The sequence below is a fragment of the Mercenaria mercenaria genome, chromosome 11 (assembly GCF_021730395.1).
Source record: "Mercenaria mercenaria strain notata chromosome 11, MADL_Memer_1, whole genome shotgun sequence".
NCBI lineage: Eukaryota > Metazoa > Mollusca > Bivalvia > Venerida > Veneridae > Mercenaria > Mercenaria mercenaria.
In genome coordinates, this window is record NC_069371.1 from 49,725,716 (window position 1) to 49,749,732 (window position 24,017).

The window sequence follows — 24,017 nt, forward strand, 5'->3', positions numbered from 1 at the left end:
TTAAAGTACCATAAAGCTTCAAATTTTATGGTAGAAACAGATAAAGCAGTTGTCCAAATAGATATTATGCATAATCACATTTCAGAAAAGCTTAACTTTCAATATTGCACATGAAGGTGTACCGTTAGAACCATAAAGAGATGTAATCAAAACAAAGGATTGAGTAATAACTTTCTAATATATTAACTCGTATTCAAACGTTGGACATTTATGTAGGGAAACAATTATAAAAGATATGATTTCAAAAAATAATGTATTTCATGCTCACAACAAAAATGTGCCTATCAGATTATAAACAAAGGTATTACGAGTCTTTAATATTCTATTACTAGAATGTGCATCTAAAACGTTTAGATTAGAGGTTAAATGTTGTAACCGGTTTAGTTTTTAAAGAAAGTGTTTATATAAATTTCTTTTTAAATTTTTGCTGTAGTTTAGCCAATTCTATTTAACAGCATGAAGATTAAATGTTATCTTTACTTTCTAATTACAATCACATGCCTCCAAGTATGTCAACACAGAAAATGACGTTTTGGGTAGTAACTTCAGGTATTAGGCCCCTAATAGTAATGTTAAAAAAATGGCATTTGCTTTGTATATTTTTACAGTTGACCGTGTTTCGCATTGTGTTGCAATTTTTTAAAAACTTTTACCGTGCCGTTTTTTATGAATTTTGTGTAATTTAAGGTATTTCCTCAAGCTCAAATAGAGACAATTTTCAAAGTGATGGCCTTTATCTAAAACGTTTGCAGAGAATTCATTTTACCATTATTTTTTATGAAAGAAACATCAAACTATTGGTAAATAATTATAAAACCTAAAATAAAACTGTCAATATCATTTTTTCTAGGGTGCCTCAAGTAAACGGATTTAATGAGACAGAATTCTAACGCCAACATTGAAAAATTAAGGTCGAATCCTGCGGGTCTGTTTTGAATTTTGCTCACTTCATTAAAAAATAACCTTGGGGCAGAAGTAAAACCTACCTACATTTCTTCCACAATATGTAATCTAAAGAATGAAGGCAAAATAGAGAACTTTTACCGCATGTAACTCAGTGTTTTTAAAGATGTCTAACTCTACCCCTCCTGTTTCAGAGGTAAATTTACTTTGAATAGCAAGGAATCGCTTATCAAATGAATTTTTTCCCACTTTTGTACAATAAATGAATAACAAGTCTTGAAAGAAGTAAAATCTAACTAGAAAAAAGGAAAATAAAGAGAAAACATTTTGGTCCCAGTGGGGCTTGAACCTACGCCCCCTAAGAATTGCAGTCAAAGCAGGTTTATGGTAGGAATTGAATACTCTTCAAAAAGGAGGTACTCTATTATGGGCCTAATACCTTAACTTAACTTTTATTGATGAAATTCAAAACGCTATGAAATTTTAAGGTTATGTTAATTTACCTGGTCTTTAATAGTGTCATCCCGACTTAATAACTAAATTGATAGCCTGAGTGTAACTTTACACTAATGCAAATTCTCTTTAGATTATTAACAAACCTTTCCCAGTTCTTCTATCGCTCTTGGGTCATCCGATGTTTTAGCCTTTTTAGCTATGGCTAGTGCGCTAGCTCTTGCTTTTTCAAATTCTTTAAACAACTGTTCTTCTGCTTCCGAAGTAACATCCTCATCTGGTCCCTCCACATCAACTGCCGCACCAATGACTAAAACACAATTTGTATAGGCAATTCATACAGGGCGAAACCGATGCACTTCTAAAGTTGGTCAAACGAATTTTGCTGGACAAGAAAGTTGAGTACTTTGGTAAGAATATTTAAACCAACTCCGCTGGTAAAATGAAGGGGAGAGAGTGTTTGTCTACTGTATTTGAAAACTTAATTAAAACTTGCTTCAAAACAATAAAGGAACAAATGAAAGGCCAACAATTCGCGCTCGGATATGAACAGGCATGCTAGTTTCTCTTGTATGTGTTCGATATTTAACTGATAAATATCATTGCCATTGTCGAACTATAATAACCGGTTTTTGACAAAATGTTCCGGTCTAAATTGATAGGTTAACTTCTAAATACTTTTAGTGGAGGGTTAAATTATCAATTATATATTTTCGTTTAATGTATTTGAAAAAGTTTACCTTGTGGTGATCGGAACTCCTTTCCTTCTCTCAGTAACGACTTTATAAGATCACACATTTCTTCCATCTTTTTTTCTACACCTATATAAATAATAACTATGTCTGAAACATGTTACATTCTGACTTGACTGTTGCCGGTATAGGCATTAAAATGCAGTTAAATGCCATTTCCTTGGATTTTTTGACTTTTAAGAAATAAGAATTTAAAACGTTATCCAGGGAACTATCCACTTATAAATACTACTGTTCCGAAATATGTTTAAAAAATACTTATATAAATATTTATTGGTTTGCAAAATTGAAACTGAGGTGTGCCATCTACTTTCTTTGTCTTTTTCCTGAATTTAGATTTCCTGTGCAGACCAGAAAATGTAAAAAAGGAAAGTGAAAATTTTAATTTAAGTAAGGTACTCAAACCAACCGCCTTTGAATATAAAGTTCATACCTTGAACTGAACTTTGTACGTGATCTTTTACAGTGGTAATTTCTTGGGAAAGAGTTTCTTTTGCCTCGTCAATCTTTCCACCAATGGCACATACAGTCTCATGTATGTCCGAAACCTCACCATGAACGTTATCTAAGCGTCTGTTTGCATCATTTATTCCTTCTTTAATGTCACTTGTACTTTGTTTTACGTCACCATACCCTTGATTAAGAGAATAGTTCAATTCCTGAACTTTTGACTGCATTGTCTCCTTGATTTCAGAAGATTTTCGTTCAACATGTTCGTGCATTTCTTCGGAAGAAGTCTGAATCTTGCATTCGAGTTCAGCTTTGTTTTTACTCATTTCTTCTCTTACTACAGCAACCTCGCCGTGTATGACATCTGTCACATGACATACTCCTTTATCTAGTTTCTCAACGATTAACTCTAGGGCTTGAACGAAGTAGTCATCATTTTGTGCAATCATTTTTATCTTTTCCTTTGTTGACTTTAAATTTCCTAAGCCTTTGCTAAGCTCGGTTATGCGTTCGTTACATTTGTCTTGAATTTCTTGTGGAAGTTTGGCGGCAAGAGTTGTCAATGTCGTTGATAGTTCTAACCATAATGACTGGAAGTCTTCATTTTCTAAAGACATCGTTGAGGCATGTGCAAGCAATTCATTCCTCATATCCTTGAGAAAACGGATAGAAGCCTTTTCATTCCAAGTCAAGGTTGATTTAAACAAAGTCAAATTTACTCCTGTGAGAAGCGTTATATCCCATGTGTTCATATCTGCATTGACTGATCCATTTGTTGCAAAAATCCGTTTGAATAGCAATTCATCTCGAAATTTGTTTTGTAACAAAGGTCTGTTTTCTTCAAGAACTGTTTCCAAAGGTTTCTGTCTTTTTCTTGCCTCTCTGTTAGCAATTCCTTGCAAGACAAGTGATGATCCTTCACCTAGTAGCAGAATATATTGCAAATACCTAATATTTCCTTCAGTCGCCATAACGTGTTACATTTCTGAAACATAGAAGAAGACGTTTAAGTACTATATATCAATTTTAGAATCGCAGATTTCTTATTATTATGAAAGCCAGATTAGCAGAGGCAATTTTGTTTTTGTTGGGTTTAACGTCGCACCGACACGATCATATGCCATATGGCGACTTTCTAGCTTTGATTGTGTAGGAAGACGCTAGGTGTCCCTCCGTACATTATTTCACCATTAGCGTCACCTGGGTAAAACCACCGACCTTACGTAAGCCAGCTGAATGGCCTTCTCATATGAAGAATTAAAAGCCCCGAGTGAGGCGCAAACCCATATCGTTGAGTGGAAAGTGATTTGAAGTCAGCGACCTTTAACCAGTCGGCCACGGAGACCCTACCAGATGAAATTTCTCTATGTTGTTAAGCATGCGTGTATGAATAATGAAATTCTTAAGACACCATTTATTTTCAAATTGTCTTCTGTTCAAAAGCAGAGATTAGATCTAATGAGGGATTTTTAGACTGGGAATAAATTTAAAGCATATTTTTTAAATATTGCTTTTTACTTTATGTGAATATACTCTGTGATGATTTTCCATCGATATATAACTTGATCACATGTACAGCTGGTATGTTTTTAACATACATATTTTAACACAGTTTCACAGATATAGCAAATCGTTATCTTCTTTCTGTGTAAGTTTATGAAACCAGATGCCGTCCGTTGATATGTCAGACTTATTGATATCTTTGCAATAAATGTTTGTTTCCAAATGTTCTAATTGACCTATTATGTTGTTTCTTTGCTATGTCATTTTAAAAATGTAAAATGTTTATATGAACTTTGTGACCTAGGCTCAGAAGAGTCGTATCATATCAAGGGTGGAGTATTTTTCAGTATTTTAAGCAAGGTACACTTTGATTCGAAAATTTTGGGCACGGCCAGGCTTACATGTAGCGAGTCGCAATGTTGCACTTCCCTAATGAGCAGAATCAGGATGGCCATTTTATAAATTTCGTGCATGTCTTGTGCTTTTAATTAATGGCAAGATCAGGACTCTCATACAAGAATACAGAAAGTTATCAAAACAAAAGTTTTACATATTCCATTAAAAATAGCATGCAAAAATCATCAGTTTTGCACTTTTTGAACAGCCACTTGCAATGATCCCGCTGCAAGAACAATGCCCAATTTTATTGCATTTCTCAATTTAATAGTCCCTACTGAACGTCAGGATATAAACGGAATGGGGCCCATCCAGCTCGTTTTTTCACAAAATAGCGAAAAAGTTCCTACGTATCAATCAACAAGCACGGAACCCTTTCGTGATTTGAATTCCCCGCGCCAAGGTGACTCACTGATTCATACAAAGCTAGCAGCATTTAGTTTTACAACTTACATCAGAATTTTACATGTATCGGCTGTTTAAATGTTCTAAAGAATTAACAATCATTATCTCTCACCTTAGTTTTCAGACATTTAAACTATAACAAATATTGACGGGGCCAAAATTCGAAGTGTACCCTGCTACCTCATCAATATAAGGTTGTTGTGATACAATGAAACGATTTATAAACGCAACGAAGTGTGGGATGGGGCAGCTGGCACATGGAAGGTCCGATGTAGAAATAAATGTTTATAGGCAATCGCAGACCCAAAAATAACGATTATGCATTGTAAGACAATGACACTGACCTATATTGATTCAATTCATCTCTAAGTTTGGTCTGTTGAATAATTCAAATATTAAATTCGTAACACAGAGTTAATTGTATCAGGAGTATAAAATATTGATATATTTTATGATACAATCCCGACAACAGTTACTTTTCTTAACAGTTTTTAAAGATTAAATCTTAATTCCGTCTGTAAACGTTCGAAAATAAAACTACTTCGAACATAATCTTACTTGCATAACATCAAAAAGTCCCTTGCGTTTTAACAATACTTAAAATCAAGTTTTAGAATTATTGCGAATGAAATGGCGTGTCACTTGACAAAAGCAATTGCATGATGACTGCCAATCAATAATATCTATTTGAAAGCATTCATGCTTGAGTATACATGAATTATCAATGAAATATGATATTGTATTGGACATGTTACGACATTAAGATTGGTGAAATTTACAACATGTTGCATAAAGAGATCAGAACAGACATTTAGACTTGAGCATATCCTTAAAACAAGAGGGCCAAGATGGCCCTAGGTCGCTCACCTGAGAAACACACCATAACACAGCATATTAAACAGAGTAAACATGTTTGACCTAGTGATTTCATGGTAAAAAATATTCTGACAAATTATCATTAAAATTGGAACAAAAATATTGAGTATAAGTAAATATTTTCTTTGATTTGACCTAGTGACCTAGTTTTTGACTCAAGATGACCCATATTCAAACTTGACCTAGATTTCATGAAGGCTATCATTCTGACCAAATTTCATGAAGATTAATTGAAAAATACAGCCTCTATCGCATACACAAGGTTTTTCTTTGATTTGACCTAATGACCTACTTTTTGACCTAAGATGACCCATTTTCAAATTTGGCCTAGATTTCATTAAGGTAATCATTTTGACTTAATTTCAGGAAGATCAATTGAAAAATACAGCCTCTATCGCATATACAAGCTTTTCCTTTGATTTGACCTAGTGACCTAGTTTTTGAACCCAGATGACCCATATTCAAATTTGGCCTAGATTTCATCAAGGCAATCATTCTGACCAAAATTCATGAAGATTAATTGAAAAATACAGCCTCTATCACATACACAATGTTTTTCTTTGATTTGACCTAGTGACCTAGTTTTTGACCCCAGATGACCCATTTTCGAATTTGCCTAGATTTTATCAAGGTAATCATTCTGACCATAATTCACGAAGATTAATTGAAAAATACAGCCTCTATCGCATACACAAGGTTTTTCTTTGATTTGACCTAGTGGCCTAGTTTTTGACCCCAGGTGATCCATTTTCGAACTTTGCCTAGATTTCATCAAGGTTATCATTCTGACGAAAATTCATGAAGATTAATTGAAAAATACAGCCTCTATCGCGTACACAAGGTTTTTCTTTTATTTGACCTAGTGACCTAGTTTTTGACCCCAGATAACCCATATTTAAACTCGGCCTAGATTTCATCAAGGTAATCATTCTGACCAAAATTCATGAAGATTAATTGAAAAATACAGCCTCTATCGCATACACAAGGTTTTTCTTTGATTTGACCTAATGACCTAGTTTTTGACCTCAGATGACCCAGTTTCGAACTTGGCCTAGATTTCATCAAGATAATCATTCTGACCAAATTTCATGAAGATCAGTTGAAAAATACAGCCTCTATCGCATACACAAGCTAAATGTTGACAGACGACAGACAGACGCCGGACATCGAGCGATCACAAAAACTCACCTGAGCAATGCTCAGGTGAGCTAAAAATGTACAGTCAAATGCAATATCAATATAATACATTCTGTATAAAACAGTTCGTAAAATTTTAAACAAAGTAAAGAAGGCATCGGCACAAATCAATATTCTAAACAGAATAATACAAATATATTTTAAAAGTAAAGTAAAGATATGGAAATATCCTGACTGAAAGACCTTGAATTTTGTTAAAAAACAATTTGTACCCAAGAGTATCTATTTTGACAACAGCCAAACATGAAGAAGGTAAGGCGTGACATAAAATGATGAATAAATGGAGAATTCTATACTTTATACAGATCCGCAAACAGAACGCAAGATATTTTTCTTTTGAAAACACTCCAAACAAATAGATAAACTTTACATTCAGAAATGAAACAAATAATAAATGCAAAATCAAGCAAATCATCTTTTCACAAACAAAGAATAGGATCAAAGAAAGAGGACATAAGATTAGCCATTCATGATAATTCACCAGCTCCGATTGTGATATCTGTTCACAGGCTCCAGTGAAGCAGAAATCAAACCTCTCCAATTTGGAAACTGTACGTGAAGTATTTTGTTTTATTTACTCGTATCAGAGTAAAAGTTTCTTAGGGATAAGGAGGTCTGTGTAAAGCTGATCTTATTATTTATTGAAATAAATGAATTTATTTCAAGCAATGTCTGCTGCTAAAGTAAAGTATTTCAGTTATGTGTTTTCTATTAGCATCAACGTAATGATGTAAGATGTAAAGGTTTTCAAGACCAGAAGTAGTTTACTTACTAAATAGGATAAAAGTTTGATCCTTTAAAAGGTTTGATAACACGAAATACCATCGCTTAAACAATTTTATATCAATTTACCAGTCAAGAAACTAAGGTAGACTTAATTTGTTGTATAAATAAAAAAATTTACATACTAGAACTCAACACAGGGAAAAATACATTCTTGACAAGAAAATTTATACTAGTATTCTTAACGACATATTAAAAACAGCATTTTTACATCTGGATATTGAAAGGTTAAGTCCAATTTACGAAAATAACCCTCTTACGGATCATCTCATGCAAGATCTGGATAGTACAACATTTAAGAGAAATTGTTTAAAAACAAAAAGAAATAACCCCGTTCAAAGAACGATGTCCTTTAAATCAAATCCGTACAGCAGTGCTTGCATGGTTCCGTATATAACGGATATGTACACACATCGATAAATTAGACAAAAAAAGTAGACAAAGTAAAACAAAGATACAATGTAGTAAAACAAAAAGACTTAGTAGACAAAATAAAACAAAACGACAAAGTAGACTAGGAAAAGAAAGGTAAACAAAGTAAAACAAAAAGACTTAGTAGATGAAGTAAAACAAAAAGACAAAGTAGACAAGGTAAAACGAAAAGACAAAGTGGACAATGTAAAGCTAAAAGGCAAAGTAGAGAAGGTAAAACATTGTAGACACCGTAAAACAAAAACACAATAAGGCAAAAACACATAAATGAGCACAACTACCTACCGATATGAAACAGCCAGTGGCAAAACATCACTAGGGAGTTTAAACAGGTTAGTTATGTACAACACCTCACTCTTAATTTCCATCATGTTACCATGATAGACATTAAAACTGAAAGTTTTCTCAGTCCGGTGAATCCCTAACAAACTTTAAAGGTCAAGTACATTTTAACATACATGTTTCACAAACTTTTTTTTGAGTAAGTCTGGACAAGAAGTCTGGTCTTGTGTAGTGAAATATTGACTATAGGTAAAATATTTTCGGAGCGACGCGCGACAAAACATTAAAATGACAACTTTTTCCTAGGTCAGGGGCCATAACTCCTACAATACTGAATGAATCCGGACGCGAAACCCTAAGTGCACAACTGCACATGCTGACCAACATTCCTGTAAACTTTGGTGAATCTAGGTCAAATACTTTTGGAGCTAGGCGTGACAAAACATTAAAATGACCATTTTTTAACTACGTCAGGGGCCATAACTTCTACACGACTGAATGAATCCGGACGCGAAACCCCAGGTGCATAACTGCACATGCTGACCAACATTCCTGTAAACTTTGGTGACTCTAGGTCAAATACTTTTGGAGCTACGCGCGACACAACACTAAAATGACCAATTTTTACAAAGTCAGGGCCACAACTCCTACACGACTGAATAAATCCGGACGCGAAAATCCAGATGCACAACTACACATGCTGACCAACATTCCTGTAAAGTTTTGTGACTCTACGCCAAACACTTTTGGAGCTAGGCGCGACACAACATTCTCGGAAGGACGGAGGAAAGGACGGACGGACGGACAAGAGCAAATCTATATGCCCCCACCACTTATGGAGGGCACAAAAAGAACGGGAATATATCCATAGAAATGATCTGTATATTATGATATTTGAAAAGGTGAATGAAATTAATGAGTACAAAAAAAAAAAAACGTTTTATACTAGATGTAACAACATTTATTTTGTGGAGTAAGGTTGCATATGAATCTCAAAATTTAATTCTGACATAACAATGAGTCATCCACATACGAGTTATTTATGAAGGTGTTTGTTTGGAGGTATGATACAATAAACGTCTTCATACTATATACAGGTTTTGTTTAGGTAAATAATATTCACTTCCCTTTTCAAAAATGCGTGATTTACGAGGATTGTTCAAATATGAATGCATCTAGAACGTTATCTCGCTCAATAATGCGAAAGTCACGAGGAAATTAAGATTATTGGGTAGATAAACATGTTATCTTTAGATTGATACCACGCCCATTAAAATCCGTTCACTTTAGCAGTGTCTATCGCTCGCTAAGCATTGCCTACTCGTGTATACTAATACAAAAATGGTTGGAAGAAGGTCAGAGTACGCCGTTGAAATACGGTCCTTTATTAAGAATCGTTGTATTCTTGGCATAGGGTGTAAAGACATTTTTGATGAAATATGTTCTGTTTATGGGCATAATGAAATGTCTTTTTCGACAGTTATTCGTTGGTTTAAGAAATTCAAATGTGGGTTAGTTTTAACAGAAGACGCACCACATGGCCGTCGGCCGAAAACAGCAACGTCTGCCAAGATGGTTGCTAGAGTGAAAGAAATAGTTGCTACTGATGCAAGATACACCGCTAGGCAAATAGCTAGTATGGTTGGCATCTCATTAGGAGCAGCTCATACATTTCTGAAACGTAATTTGAAAATGAGAAAGATCTGTGCTAGATGGATTCCCCATCTGTTGACAGATGAGCAGAAAAAGGCACGCGTGCAATGCGCAAAATTGTTGCTTAAACAGTTTCCAAATTACATGTACAATGCACGGTCTTTCGCAAATGTCGTCACTGGTGACGAGACATGGGTTCACTTTTTGAGCCCAAACGAAAGATTCAGAACAAAATATGGGCAACAAAGTCTGGCAAAAGACCATGCATTGCAAAGCGGACCATGGGTGTCAAGAAGGTGTATGCCATATTCTTCACAACTCAGGGTCCTGCCATTCAGGTTGCTGTACCTAAAGGCAAATCCGTAAATGCAAAGTTTTACAAGACTAAAGTTCTTCGAAAACTGAAGAAATATTTCAAAAATCGAAGACCCGCAACTGGTTTGGCCAATGTCAGATTGCTACATGACAATGCGTCATCGCACAAGGCGTCTATTGTACAAGACTTTCTGAAGCAGGAAAAGGTTGTTGTGCTCCCTCACCCTCCTTATTCGCCTGAGCTTGCCCCGTGTGACTTCTTTTTGTTCTCAAGGCTCAAAAAATACCTTTCTGGTCGAAAATTTGTGCAGCTCAAACACCTCGGTTCTGCAATATTCCAGTGTCATCATAGTATACCTAGAAAAGACTATGAAATTGCCTTCAAGGATTGGATTAGAAGACTGAAACTTTGCATATCTGTTGGAGGTGAATACTTTTTATTTGGTCGAGGGGACCAAATAAAATTTTCATTGAAATCTATCAAGGATACATTTTTATGTGCTTAGATGCATTCATATTTGAACAATCCTCGTATCGCTTCAAAATGATAACGAAATTCATCCTAAAAATTACTTTGTACTTATCAAACTTTTGATTGCATACAATGTCCTGGTTTCGGCTAATCTTTTTTTTCAAGTGGACATATATTTATTGTTTCAGATTATATAGATAAAATTAAGTAGGATATTATCCAGTTTCATTGGTTGATGAAAGTACAGAATCCATAAAACTTAGTCCCAATAAATGGTACTGATTATACTATATTATATATACAGCAGCAATTTTCTCATTTACTTGTTAGATTACCATTACTTTCTGTAGGTCTGTTGGGGAGGAAGTTTGAACTTTTTACCAAACTCATGGGATCAAAGTTTGATATCTTTGTTACTAGCATATATGTAATATTCTAAAGCAGAAATGCACCTTCGTTCATAAAAAATTCACTACAAACCTTGGCCCATATTTATAATAGTATATTTGATATTTACTTATAATTTCTATTTCATGTTAAAACCATTCATGTGAATAATTAAGCTTTCATTTTCATCGAACAGTAAGATGGACTATATATGTTTATCTTCCAAGTGATATGTTAAACGAAAATGCACTGTAACCATAGGAACTGATGAGCAAAACTTGTACAAAATTGTATTTAATTAAGATGTAACAAAGAAGTTCTATGCATATACGAGTCCAGAAGCGCACAAAAACATTATGTATGTTTTATTAAAAGTAAAGGGACTTGCTTTCTGGAAGTGTCAGAAAGGAAAGTACAAAATCTTACTTACATCAACCCAAAAGATGAGTTTAATTATTTCCCATTTACTTATTATGTTCTTAAACAGACAACTGGCCTGCCCTGATAATATGACCAATAATCCAGTCAAAAGTCAACAGGGGTGAGCCAATTAAAAGAATTCAAACACATTTTTATTGTTTGTTTATCGACGCACATATTGTACACATCTATCATAACAGAGTTATTTACTTTATGATATATAGTTGCTATCAACTACACATATCAGTCTTGCAGTGTATTTAAACACTTACACATGAATCAATACACGATTGACAATTTTAATTGTCAAAACAAGGCTGAGATGGATTGAAGAAATGTTCACCGCTTCACTGATTGTCTCATGAATAATTCAGCGTAGCTAGAAAGGTACCTGCACTGATGACGTTCTTAAATTTTGAGATGAACATTTGTATGGGAGGTTGAACTGTATTTGAACTTCGTCTCGGTAAAGCCCAAACTTTAATTATTATTTATTTTTTATTTTATTTTGTTGGGTTTAACGTCGCACCAACACAATTATAGGTCATACGGCAACTTTCCAGCTTCGATGGTGGAGGAAGACCTTACGTGCCCCTTCGTGCACTATTTCATCACAGGCGGGCACCAGGGTAGAATCATCGACCTTCCGCAAGCCGGCTGGGTGGTTTCCTCACATGAAGAATTCAACGACCCGAGTTAGGATCAAACCCACATTCTTGAGGGAGGGGCAAATGATTCAAAGTCAGCGACCTTAACCACTTGGCCACAGAGGCCCCCTTTAGATAAATGAGTTCATAGCATTATGTGATGAATGAAGTTATAAATATAAAATGTATGGTGGCATATTTCTGCCAACCACATATTCACTTATTTATGTAGACAGTTTTCTCTAAAAATGTCACATAACCAGTTATTATCTGGCAAGTACCCAAATTGGCGATTAATGGTTAGACCTTTCGTTCACTATACGGAATTGTCACGGTATAGAAAATTGAAACGGGGAGAGCATTGGAACTGTATTCCGAGGCCCCTGGTTCGAGTCCCGGACTGGCTGCACATTTTTCTCATCCTGTGACATTTGGCGCCCAATGTGGGGCCGTGACGGCATTACAATGGTTAGTCTCCGACGCCTGTAATTGCTTGATTTATAAAGTACCCGCTGAAATTCGAGGACGAATTTCAAAATGGTGGGGAAATATGTCACGGTATAGAACTTGAATATTGAAACGGAAAGAAAGCGTGTAGGCGGTCCAGTAGCTCAGTCGGTAGATTACCGAAACGGTATTCCGAGGCCTCGGGTTCGAGTCTCGGTCTGGCTTCACATTTTTCTCACCCTGTGACAGCATGAATGAGTGTATATCCACCTTATCCCCTACAACCACCCCTAATGGTATGTGCCTTTGGATAGGATTAAGAATTATAAATTGCATAATTGTTATGCCCCTTTATGTATTTTCATTTATTCCGTAATGACAGGGGACGGTTACGGGATATTGCCAATCATAACTGACTAACTGACAAAAAATCAAGATACCTAGTTAACGTAAGTGAATATGTGGATGGCAGTAGTGGGCACTAACAGGCAGTTTTGTTCTGTTAAGATACATAAGTGGATAACAAGCAGTTTTGTCACTTGCCAGATAATAACTGAATAAGTGACATTTTTACGAAAAATTTCGAGATAAATAAGTGGATATGTGGTTAGCAGAAATATGCCACCATAAAAATGTATAAAAGATAATAGGTAAGGGTAGATTTCTCGGAAGCACAGAGCACCAAAAACACAGCCCCAGAGCCACGCATTTACATAGTAGGCCCACAACAAAAAGAAGCTGTAATGGAAAAATATTTCAGACTGGTTACTTCAAACATCCAACAAGTACATATTTAATTATGCTAAATATTGATGGAGGGGAAGGAAACGGCGGAAACGGCAAGGGGCGAAATGGGGTCGGGGGTGGGGGGAGTAATCCGGAGGGGAAAGTTGAACAAGGACGAATATACAAGGGAATGTCATGTTCTTTAAAAACAATCGCACTACAACGTAAACCACAAAAGCGCAGACACTCATGTACCAAAGATAAACACACAACTACGATAAACTAAATAACATAGAAAAACGAACAAGCAACACATAAGAAAACAGTAGGGCACCGTTATACACTCACAAGCATACAAACGCACCCACACACGTAGGAAAAACAATCATGTACCGTCTTGGGATTCGGCTGCCATACCAAAGGGGAGCCACGAAAACTTACTAAAAGTAAAGGGGGAGGGGATGCAAAAAGTAGCGTAAAAGCAAGGGAAAAGAGAGGGCAATAGGGGGAGTGGGGCGGAGGCAAAACGCTTACAACAAACAAGAAAACATACGCAACAGACAATACAAGACGGACAAAACAACCAGTTGAAAATAGGGGCACCGCCTTGGAATGGTCAGTAACCTAAATAAAGGAAACTGGGGGTTTAAACACGTTTAGGGCATGCCAACCTCGCACTTACCCTATTTTCAACAAGTTAAACAACACAATGTAAATAAAATCCCCGCTGAGAAAGGCTCTAACATTAGTACAAAAGTAACAGATAAGTAAAGCAAAACATAAAATTAAGGTAAATTTAAGGTACAATTACACAAATGTACTCAACAACTTGAAGTCAGAGCAACAAGAGCCTAACTTTTAAGGGCACGACTAAGAAAACTGTAAGACAAAAATCAACTCCCTCCGTCCGTTGTATGTAGGATTTAGGAGAAAAGCATCATGGAGTCCTACACTTTATTAGTCATCGCACCATCAAATAGGAAAGCGTAGCAATTAACTGCAGAGGGGTCAATCACTAAACATGCACTGTGCTTCACGATTTTCGCATCCTATCATCTTTTGATAAACTTTTTAACCAATTTTACAAAAATTTGATTAAAATAAGGGGGCGGGTATGTTTAATTTTAAGAATTTTATAAACTACATCTCCATAGTATTCCGGGTGTGTAAGTCTAAGTTTTAAAAGTGTTTTAAGGGTCGTATTGTATTTTTCTAACAGTTCAGACGATCTGTAGTAAAATTTACTAAAAGCTTTCCGTAGCTTATGATAACGGTAACCCTGTTGTAACAATTTCTTGGTGATATGAAGATTTCTGTCATTAAAATCATCTATCTTTGAGCAAGCTCTTGCAAAACGAATAAGCTGTGAAATATAGACACCGTATGATGTTGCTCGAGGGACATCTCCATCAAGATGGGGAAAGTTAACAAAGCGTAGACAAATTAGACCACAATGACGAAGCTGGCAGAATAAAATAAAAAGACGAAGTAAACCAAGAAGTAACCTAAATCACAAAGACAAAGAAAGAATAGACAAAGAAAAACAAAAAGACAAAGATAAACACAAAGACAATGTAAACAAAGTAAAACAATACGACAACGAGGACAAAGCAAATACGAAAAGGAGCACAATTTTGCACCGATATCAAACAGTCATCGCTGGAGATTAAGACCGGCTAGTTATCTAACCATGTTTCGAAGACAGGCAAAACTAATGCAAGTTTTCCAAGCCCGTTGAATCCTAACACACTTCCCCAGTGTATCACTTATGAAAATGATGATAAATGAGCCGATTTAATCTATTTTAAAACTATAACTCAGTTTTCGAAGATGACTGAATATAAGAAAGTAGACTACAACTTGAAATAGATGCTTGTTTTTTCTCCTGATTATTTGAACAAAGGAATAAAATAAATGAGAAAAAGAAAGTTTTATACTATGTCTACCAACATTCACGAATGAGCGATCAATACACTAGGGTCATTTATGAAGGGAAGTTTCCTTGAAGGCATGGCTTTCATTTCATTTGATAATAAACACCCATCAGATGATAAATGTCGTTTCCAGGCTATACTGAAGCTTTTGTTTTAAGTAACACTTACTCCCCTTTTAAAATGTGTGTTTCATTGCTTGAAAACAGTATCGAAATCCATCATAAATATTGCTACAATTCCGATTGCATAGATGTCCTAGTTATTTCAGTTAATCAATTATTTCAAGTGAACATTTATCTGTCGTTTGAGATATTAAAGATAAAATTTACAAGGATATTATTCAATTTTGATAGTTGACCGGAGTACAAAATCCACGAAAATTAGTCACTTAGTGAATAGTAATAATTGTGCTATACTATATGTAAAGCAGCAGTTTGCTGATTACTTGTGAACATGCCGTTGCTTTCTGTACTTCTGTTAGGGAGGAGGTTTGAACTGTTTATAAATGTACCTTCGTTTTTAATGAAAATAAACTTTAAATCATAAAGCATGTTCGTAGAAAACAACAACTAAGATCAATATTTATGATTTATTTTTAACTTTCTATTTCATTTCATAACCATAACCATTGTTATGAAAAAATAAGCTTACATTTTCATTGAAAAGTAAGATGGATTCTAGATCTGTTGATCGTCCAAGTGATATGACAGACGAAAATGAACTGAAACCATGCGTAAAACTTGTACAAAACTGTCTTAGATTAAATTGTAACCAAGAAACTTTATAAACATTCGAGCCCAGATACACAAAAATATTATATGTAAGATTTAATGAATATCAAAGTGACTTAGACTTTTGCAACTGACCGTTCCAAGGCGGTGCCCCACTGTGTTCCTATATTTGTTTGTTTTGTCTTTTGGTGTTTCATTTTCTGTGTTGTGTGCGAGGGTTGTTCGTGTGTGTCTTTGGGGAGGCTGCCTGTTTTGAACGTGGCTTTCCCTGTTGGATATTCTTCCTTGTTTCTTTTGTGGCTGACCCTACACTGGATATTCAGCTGTATCATCTAAATTTATTACAGATATTAAAAATAATTATGTGAGCAAAGCGTTTAAATGTCATTTCCATTATCAACGTGTTCATTTTGTAATTCCTGGAAGTCTCAGATCGAAAAGTACAAAATCTTACACTTACGTCAACCCGGAAGATATGTATTATTGCTTCCTTATTCCTATTCCCTTTACTTTATTTTTTATTCTTAATTTGAATAACCTTATATCAACAAAGACCTCGTCTACCCCGATGATATAATATCTAATCCACTCGAAAAGTCAATAACAGAAAGCTGTTTAAAAGAATGCACACACATTGTTTGTGTTGTGTTAGGTTCACGTAACAGATAGTGTATACAATTATCACGACAGAGTGATTTACTATACAAATGTATGATATCTTTGCTATCAAAAACATATATCCGTCTATGCGGTGAGTTTTAAACAGTGCGCATGAATTAATTAATACACAGGCAACATGCAGTCAGCTTCATGAATATCAATTACATTGTCAGAACGAGGCAGGGATGGATCGAAGACATGTGACATGTACTCATACCTTCGTACAGTTATATAGAGTCATTTCGATCTGGTGTGCTGGCGCATTTGAGGAAAACACGCCAGAACGACAAATAAGTACGCCAGTACGTTAAATAAGGTAGCAGGGTACACTTAGATGCGAAAATTTTGGGCACGGACGGTCTTACATGTAGCGAGTCGCAATATTGCACTTCCCTTATGAGCAGTATCAGGATTGCCATTTTATAAATTGCGTGCATGTTTTGTGCTTTTAATTAATGGCAAGATCAGGATTCTCATTCAAGAATAAACGAAAGGTTTACACCATCCATGAAATACAGCATGCCGAAATCATCAATTTTGCACTTTTTGAACAGCCTGCAATGATCCCGCTGCAAGAACAATGCCCAATTTTATTGCATTTCTCAATTTAATAGTCCTTACTGAACGTCAGGATATAAACGGAATGGGGGCCCATCCAGCTCGTTTTCTCACAAAATAGCGAAAATGCTCCTGAGTATCAATCAACAAGCACAGAACCCTTCCGTGATTTGAATTTTTCCGCGAAAGGTGTCTCATTGATCATACAAAGCTACCAGCAGTTAGTTTTCCAACTGACATCAGAATTTTACATGTATCGGCTGTATAAATTTTCTAAAGAATTAATAATCATTATCTCTCACCTTAATTTACAGACATCCAAAATCACGAAGTTCTATTTATAACAAATTTTGACGGGGCCAAAATTCGAAGTGTACCCTGCTACCTAACGTAATCTGCCATTTTGGTGCGTTTCTTTGGCGTGTTGGTGCCCATTATGCAACTATTCAGGTAAATATATATATACTTGACATGATACATGTGAATTCTGCACGTGATTTTCAGATGTTCTATTTTTAGACGTAGGGGAAAACCTATTCCTATTGCGTCCATATGGACTCGAAGAATGCGTGCGCCGTTGAGTTCGATCTCTAGCACGGGAAACGTGCGTTGAAGAATGACTAAAATTATCATTAACAATTTTACTTTCACCAGAAGTTTGTTTATTAGACACCGTATGCTCATTTATTTGTGTACTTGGCTGTGATACAGTATTTTGTGATATATCATTTAACGTTGCATGCACACTAATATCCTCTATTGGACATGACTGTTCAGCAAGAATGTGCGATGAATCACGAAACAGCGTAGAAGTTTCTATGAAACTGCTCTTGTTCATATTTAGCTGATTTAGATGAAGGTTGATATTTGAAGTTTCCATTCCCGACGATGAATTTAACGTGTTCACTGGCGTACTGTCAGTTTGAGAATTTGTCACGGCTTGCTGAGCTCTAAAATCACTCATTTGAATACGCGCTTCATTATTATCCAAAACGTTCTCTTGATCCATACACAATTGATTTACCGTATTTACCGTGACCGTTTGCTCAGCAGAGGTGTTCAATCTGTTGAGCACATTTTGCTGCCCTACATTTGCAGGTACTGGTTCGTATCCCGAGAAATCCGGGAGATTTTGTGTTTGATCAATTTGTAATGAATTTACGGCAGTGTTCACTAGGGAGAATCCGGGTGGGGGACTTACGTATTTCTGGTTTGTCGGCGTATTGCTCAAATTATTACCAAACTGCTGCTGTTGCTGTTGGGGGCCATGTGTGAACTCCTGAGGCCCAACCATGTACTGCTGATCTAGATTAAAGGGCTGGGGCTGGGGCTGGGACTGGGGCTCATTACTCACATTGCTCTTTTCATATGAAACATCTTGACTGTTTATCATGTCCATTTCAAATAGCCTATCAAAGTTCACATAATGTGCCACTGTGGAAAAGCGTCATGTACAACACGCCCATCTGCAACAATCTTGGCCGGAAATACAAACGCTACTTTGGCTCTAGGATGCTTGTTCCTGTATTCTTTGAAAAGAGGCCATAGGCGCGAGCGCGCTGTTTGTATCTCTCTAGGATAATCACTGTCAACGGAATATCCCGGGTAATTTTTCAACACACTGACTTTACTAAGTATATACTGTACATCACCAAAATCTCTGAAATTTGCAATTATAGGTCTTTTATGAAAGTTCTTACCCGTCTTCTTACCTCCCAATCTGTGCGCACGCGCAATGTACACCTCCCTTGGGTTAATATCCAATTTATTTTCCAAGAAATCACAAACTAGATCAAAACAGTCTTCATCCCTTTTCTCCACTATTCCCCTGAAAATCAAATTATTCCGTCTTGATCTGGCCTCTAGATCCATAGTTTTGTAAGCTAGTCCCTTTAACATTTCTGTATGTGAATCGGTTATTTTAACAACCTGCTGCACTTTCTGACTAACATGTATAAGATTGTTTTGGAAACTATTTAAATCTCTACTACAATTCACTTGCTCATTTCTAATAAATTGTAACTAATCGTACATCTGTAATAGTTTATTATCCATTGAACTATCAATAAAAGTTTGTCTAGAGTTCGAAATCCTTTGTTCACCTTGCTGATCATCGGTTTCCCGCACCATTAAAATATCAAAGCGATTCTGAATGGGAACTGAAAAACTTGATGTAAAATCCATGATTCACCTTTTCAACAACAAAAACTTGATACTTTATAAAAGCAACAGTTCATAAATTACTTTCAACTTGAGAAAGGCTAGTCACAGATGCGCTTTTATATTCAAATCCAGGTAAAATTACACTGTATTTGAACTTCGTTTCGGTAAAGCCCAAACTTTAATTATTATTTAGTTTTTTTTTTGTTGGGTTTAACGTCGCACCAACACAATTATAAGTCACACGGCACTTTTCCAGGTCCGATGGTGGAGGAAGACTTTACGTGCCCCTCCGTGCACTATTTCATCACAGGCGGGCAGCAGGGAAGAATCATTGACCTTCCGCAAGCCGGCTGGATGGTTTCCTCACATGAAGAATTCTACGACCCAAGTAAGGATCAAACCCACATTCTTGAGGGAGGGGCAAATGATTCAAAGTCAGCGACCTTAACCACTTGGCCACAGAGGCATCCTTTAGATAAATGAGTTCATAGAATTATGTGATGAATTAAGTTATAAATATAAAATGTATAACACTTGTTTGGGAGAATAATTGTCTGTTACATTAAATGATTTATTACAAAAGCATCCCCGAACTCGGCACTTGTACAACTGTTTAAATTTACCTGTTGAAGACGCCAGCCTGATGGTATGAGGAAAATCAGGATTGATATCAGTAAAACATTTTGTATTTTGATAGTAAATACATGTAGATGTAAAAAAGTGTTGTTTTCTTTTTGTTTAGGTAAACTTCTGTATGTCTTTGAGTGGTATTACGAGTTATGATTTTTACATGTATATGAAATGGAAATTATACGTAGGCAGGTGATTATTTTAGTCCCTCAAAAACTTTGCCCAGCTTGATAATCAGTATAGATAGGAATTACTAGTATGTAACCATATATGGGACTAAACAGTTTGGGCCAAGAAGAACTCAGGTCTTCGTGAGTATTTCGAAGCACAACATATGAATGTTATTTTTTGTTTGTTTTGTTTTCTAAATTCAGAAAGCTACATAGATTTCATACTGATATTGTTATATTAAAACTTCCTGCCAGTTTGGCAACAAAATATCCGAAAACATCAGGCACAAATAGTTGAATATTTTGTGAATGCCATCAAGATTCTACATTCATCAGTTTCGACATATATTTCTTTGAGTATAAATACCATTTCAATAGCCATGTACAGTCAAAAATATAACATTCTATTATGGCCAGTGCTATATACTGGTACAAGTGCTACATGAAAAATGCAATTCACTTTTCATTTTGTATAATCAATTAGGTATTAAAAATGGTGCCATCATACAGAGATGTTTGGTCGAATTTGATCAATGGGAACTGTAGTAAAGATAACTGATTTTTAACTTCTCCCACCAAATGCATACCACTTTGGTACTTTCACGATAGTTTTAAAAACCTTTTTATGTTTTATTTTTTGCACCTCAAATATGTTTATTTTTTGTAGTTACTTTGAGCAAAACACCAGAATTTCTATGAGGAAGTCTATTTTATGGATGCAGTAAAAAGTAATGAAATGTGCAACATCTCTCATGCCCGATACACACGTCTTGGGGTGATAAAAGAGTTGCGCGGCCAAACTTTGTGACAGACGCACAACACTAACTCCCCCAGATGGGAGACATGATAAATATGGTAACAAGCAACTATTCACTGTTGCATGACTTTATGTTGTCCTATTGTTCAATCATGGTCAAAAACAAAGTAGACAAACTTATATAAAAAAGACAAAGAAGTCAAAGCAAGGAAAAAAGTAAAATAAAAAGACAAAAAAGCAAAAACAGTGAAACAAGAAGACAAAATAAAAACAAACGAACTAAGTAGATGACAAAAAAAAACAACACAAAAACAAAGTGAAGAAAAACAACAAACAAACCCTAAAGTAAAACACAAAACACAAATCATAACAAAGAGCACAAAACAAAAAAAAAAAAAAAGTATAGTACAAAGACAAAGTAGAGAAAGTAAAACAAAAAAACAAAAAAAAAAACACACACAAAGCATACAAAGGGTAACACAAAGAAAAAGTAGACAAAGTAAAACAAAAAGACTAAGAAGACAAAGGAAAACACAAAGATAAAGTAGACTAAGTAAAACATAAATGCACAGAAGAGAAAGTAATACAGAAAGGCATAGCAGACAAAGTAAAACAAAACATAAACGATGTCAAAGAAGACAAAGTAAAAAAAGACAAAATAAAACAAAATGAAGAAGACAAAGTGAAGCACAAAGCAAAGTAGAACGAACGAAAATGTATCAAAGAAAAACCAGAACACAAAGATAACGTAGACAAATTAGACCACAATGACGAAGCTGGCAGAATAAAATAGAAAGACAATGTAAACCAATAAGCAATCTAAATCACAAAGACAAAAAGAATATACAAAGAAAAACAAAAAAGACAAAGATAAACGCAAAGACAATGTAGACAAAGTAAAACAAAACGACAACGAGGACAAGGCAAATACGAAAAGGAGCACAATTTTGCACCGATATCAAACAGTCATCGCTGAAGAGTTAAGACCGGTTAGTTATCTAACCATGTTTCGAAGACAGACAAAACTAATGCAAGTTTTCCAAGACCGTTGAATCCCTAACACACTTCCCCAGCCCAGAGTATCACTTATGAAAATGATGATAAATAAGCCGATTTAATCTATTTTAAAACTATAACTCAGTTTTCTGAGATGACTGAATATAAGAAAGTAGGCTACAACTTGAAATAGATGCTTGTTTTTTTTTCTCCTGATTATTTGAAAAAAGGAATGAAATAAATGAGAAAAAGAAAGTTTTATACTATGTCTACCAAAATTCACGAATGTGCAATCAATACACTAGGGTCATTTATAAAGAGAAGTTTCCTTGAAGACTTGGTTTTCATTTCATTTGATAATAAACACCCATCAGATGATAAATGGCGTTTTCAGGCTATATACTGAAGCTTTTGTAACACTTACTCCCCTTTTAAAATACTTGAAAACAGTATCGAAATCCCTCATAAATATTACTAAAATTCCGGTTGCATAGATGTCCTAGTTATATCAGTTAATCATTTATTTCAAGTGAACATTTATCTGTCGTTTGAGATATTAAAGATAAAATTTACAAGGATATTTTTCAATTTTGATAGTTGACAGAAGTACAAAATCCACGAAAATTAGTCACCTAGTGAATAGTAATAATTGTGCTATACTGTATGTAAAGCAGCAGTTTGCTGATTACTTGTGAACAAGCCGTTGCTTTCTGTACTTCTGTTAGGGAGGAGGTTTGAACTGTTTATAAATGCCTCTTCGTTCTTAATGAAAATAAACTTTAAATCATAAAGCATGTTCGCAGAAAACAACAACTAAGATCAGTATTTATGATTTATTTTTAACTTTCTATTTCATTTCATAACCATAACCATTGTTATGAAAAATTAAGCTTTCATTTTCATTGAAAACTAAGATGGATTCTAGATCTGTTGATAGTCCAAGTGATATGACAGACGAACATGAACTGAAACCATGCGTAAAACTTGTACAAAACTGTCTTAGATTAAATTGTAACCAAGAAACTTTATAAACATTTGAGCCCAGATACACAAAAATATTATATGTAAGATTTAATGAATATCAAAGTGACTTAGACTTTTGCAACTGACCGTTCCAAGGCGGTGCCCCACTGTGTTCCTATATTTGTTTTGTCCTTTGGTGTTTCATTTTCTGTGTTGTGTGCGAGGGTTGTTCGTGTGTGTCTTTGGGGAGGCTGCCTGTTTTGAACGTGGCTTTCCCTGTTAGATATTCTTCCTTGTTTTTTTTTGTGGCTGACCCTACACTGGATATTCAGCTGTATCATCTAAATTTATTACAGATATTAAAAATAATTATGTGAGCAAAGCGTTTAAATGTCATTTCCATTATCAACGTGTTCATTTTGTAATTCCTGGAAGTCTCAGATCGAAAAGTACAAAATCTTACACTTACGTCAACCCGGAAGATATGTATTATTGCTTCCTTATTCCTATTCCCTTTACTTTATTTTTTTATTCTTAATTTGAATAACCTTATACCAACAAAGACCTCGTCTACCCCGATGATATAATATCTAATCCACTCGAAAAGTCAATAACAGAAAGCTGTTTAAAAGAATGCACACACATTGTTTGTGTTGTGTTAGGTTCACGTAACAGATAGTGTATACAATTATCACGACAGAGTGATTTACTATACAAATGTATGATATCTTTGCTATCAAAAACATATATCCGTCTATGCGGCGAGTTTTAAACAGTGCGCATGAATTAATTAATACACAGGCAACATGCAGTCAGCTTCATGAATATCAATTACATTGTCAGAACGAGGCAGGGATGGATCGAAGACATGTGACATGTACTCATACCTTCGTACAGTTATATAGAGTCATTTCGATCTGGTGTGCTGGCGCATTTGAGGAAAACACGCCAGAACG

The 24,017-nt window shown here is 35.3% G+C and overlaps 1 protein-coding gene across 6 annotated transcripts in view; it reads right to left on the minus strand.

The window, feature by feature from the left end:
* LOC123544561 (uncharacterized) overlaps positions 1-23,762 on the minus strand; it is a 29,184-nt gene extending 5,422 nt beyond the window's left edge. For 2 of the 6 annotated variants that reach the window (XR_008366031.1, XM_053517402.1), the window contains exons 1-4: positions 16,625-16,921; positions 2,542-3,543; positions 2,097-2,177; positions 1,503-1,666 (exon numbers count right to left, since the gene is read on the minus strand). Coding sequence is in view for 5 of the 6 variants with exons in the window: in XM_053517402.1 (XP_053373377.1) it covers positions 1,503-1,666; positions 2,097-2,177; positions 2,542-3,529 (1,233 nt within the window). In the remaining variant the exon portion in view is untranslated. Of the gene's footprint in view, positions 1-1,502; positions 1,667-2,096; positions 2,178-2,541; positions 3,544-11,689; positions 11,832-16,299; positions 16,554-16,624; positions 16,922-23,208; positions 23,504-23,530 lie in introns of those variants that run through there. The other 4 variants (XM_053517406.1, XM_053517405.1, XM_053517403.1 and 1 more) reach the window with 4 other exon arrangements.
* Positions 23,763-24,017: the final 255 nt, after the last annotated feature.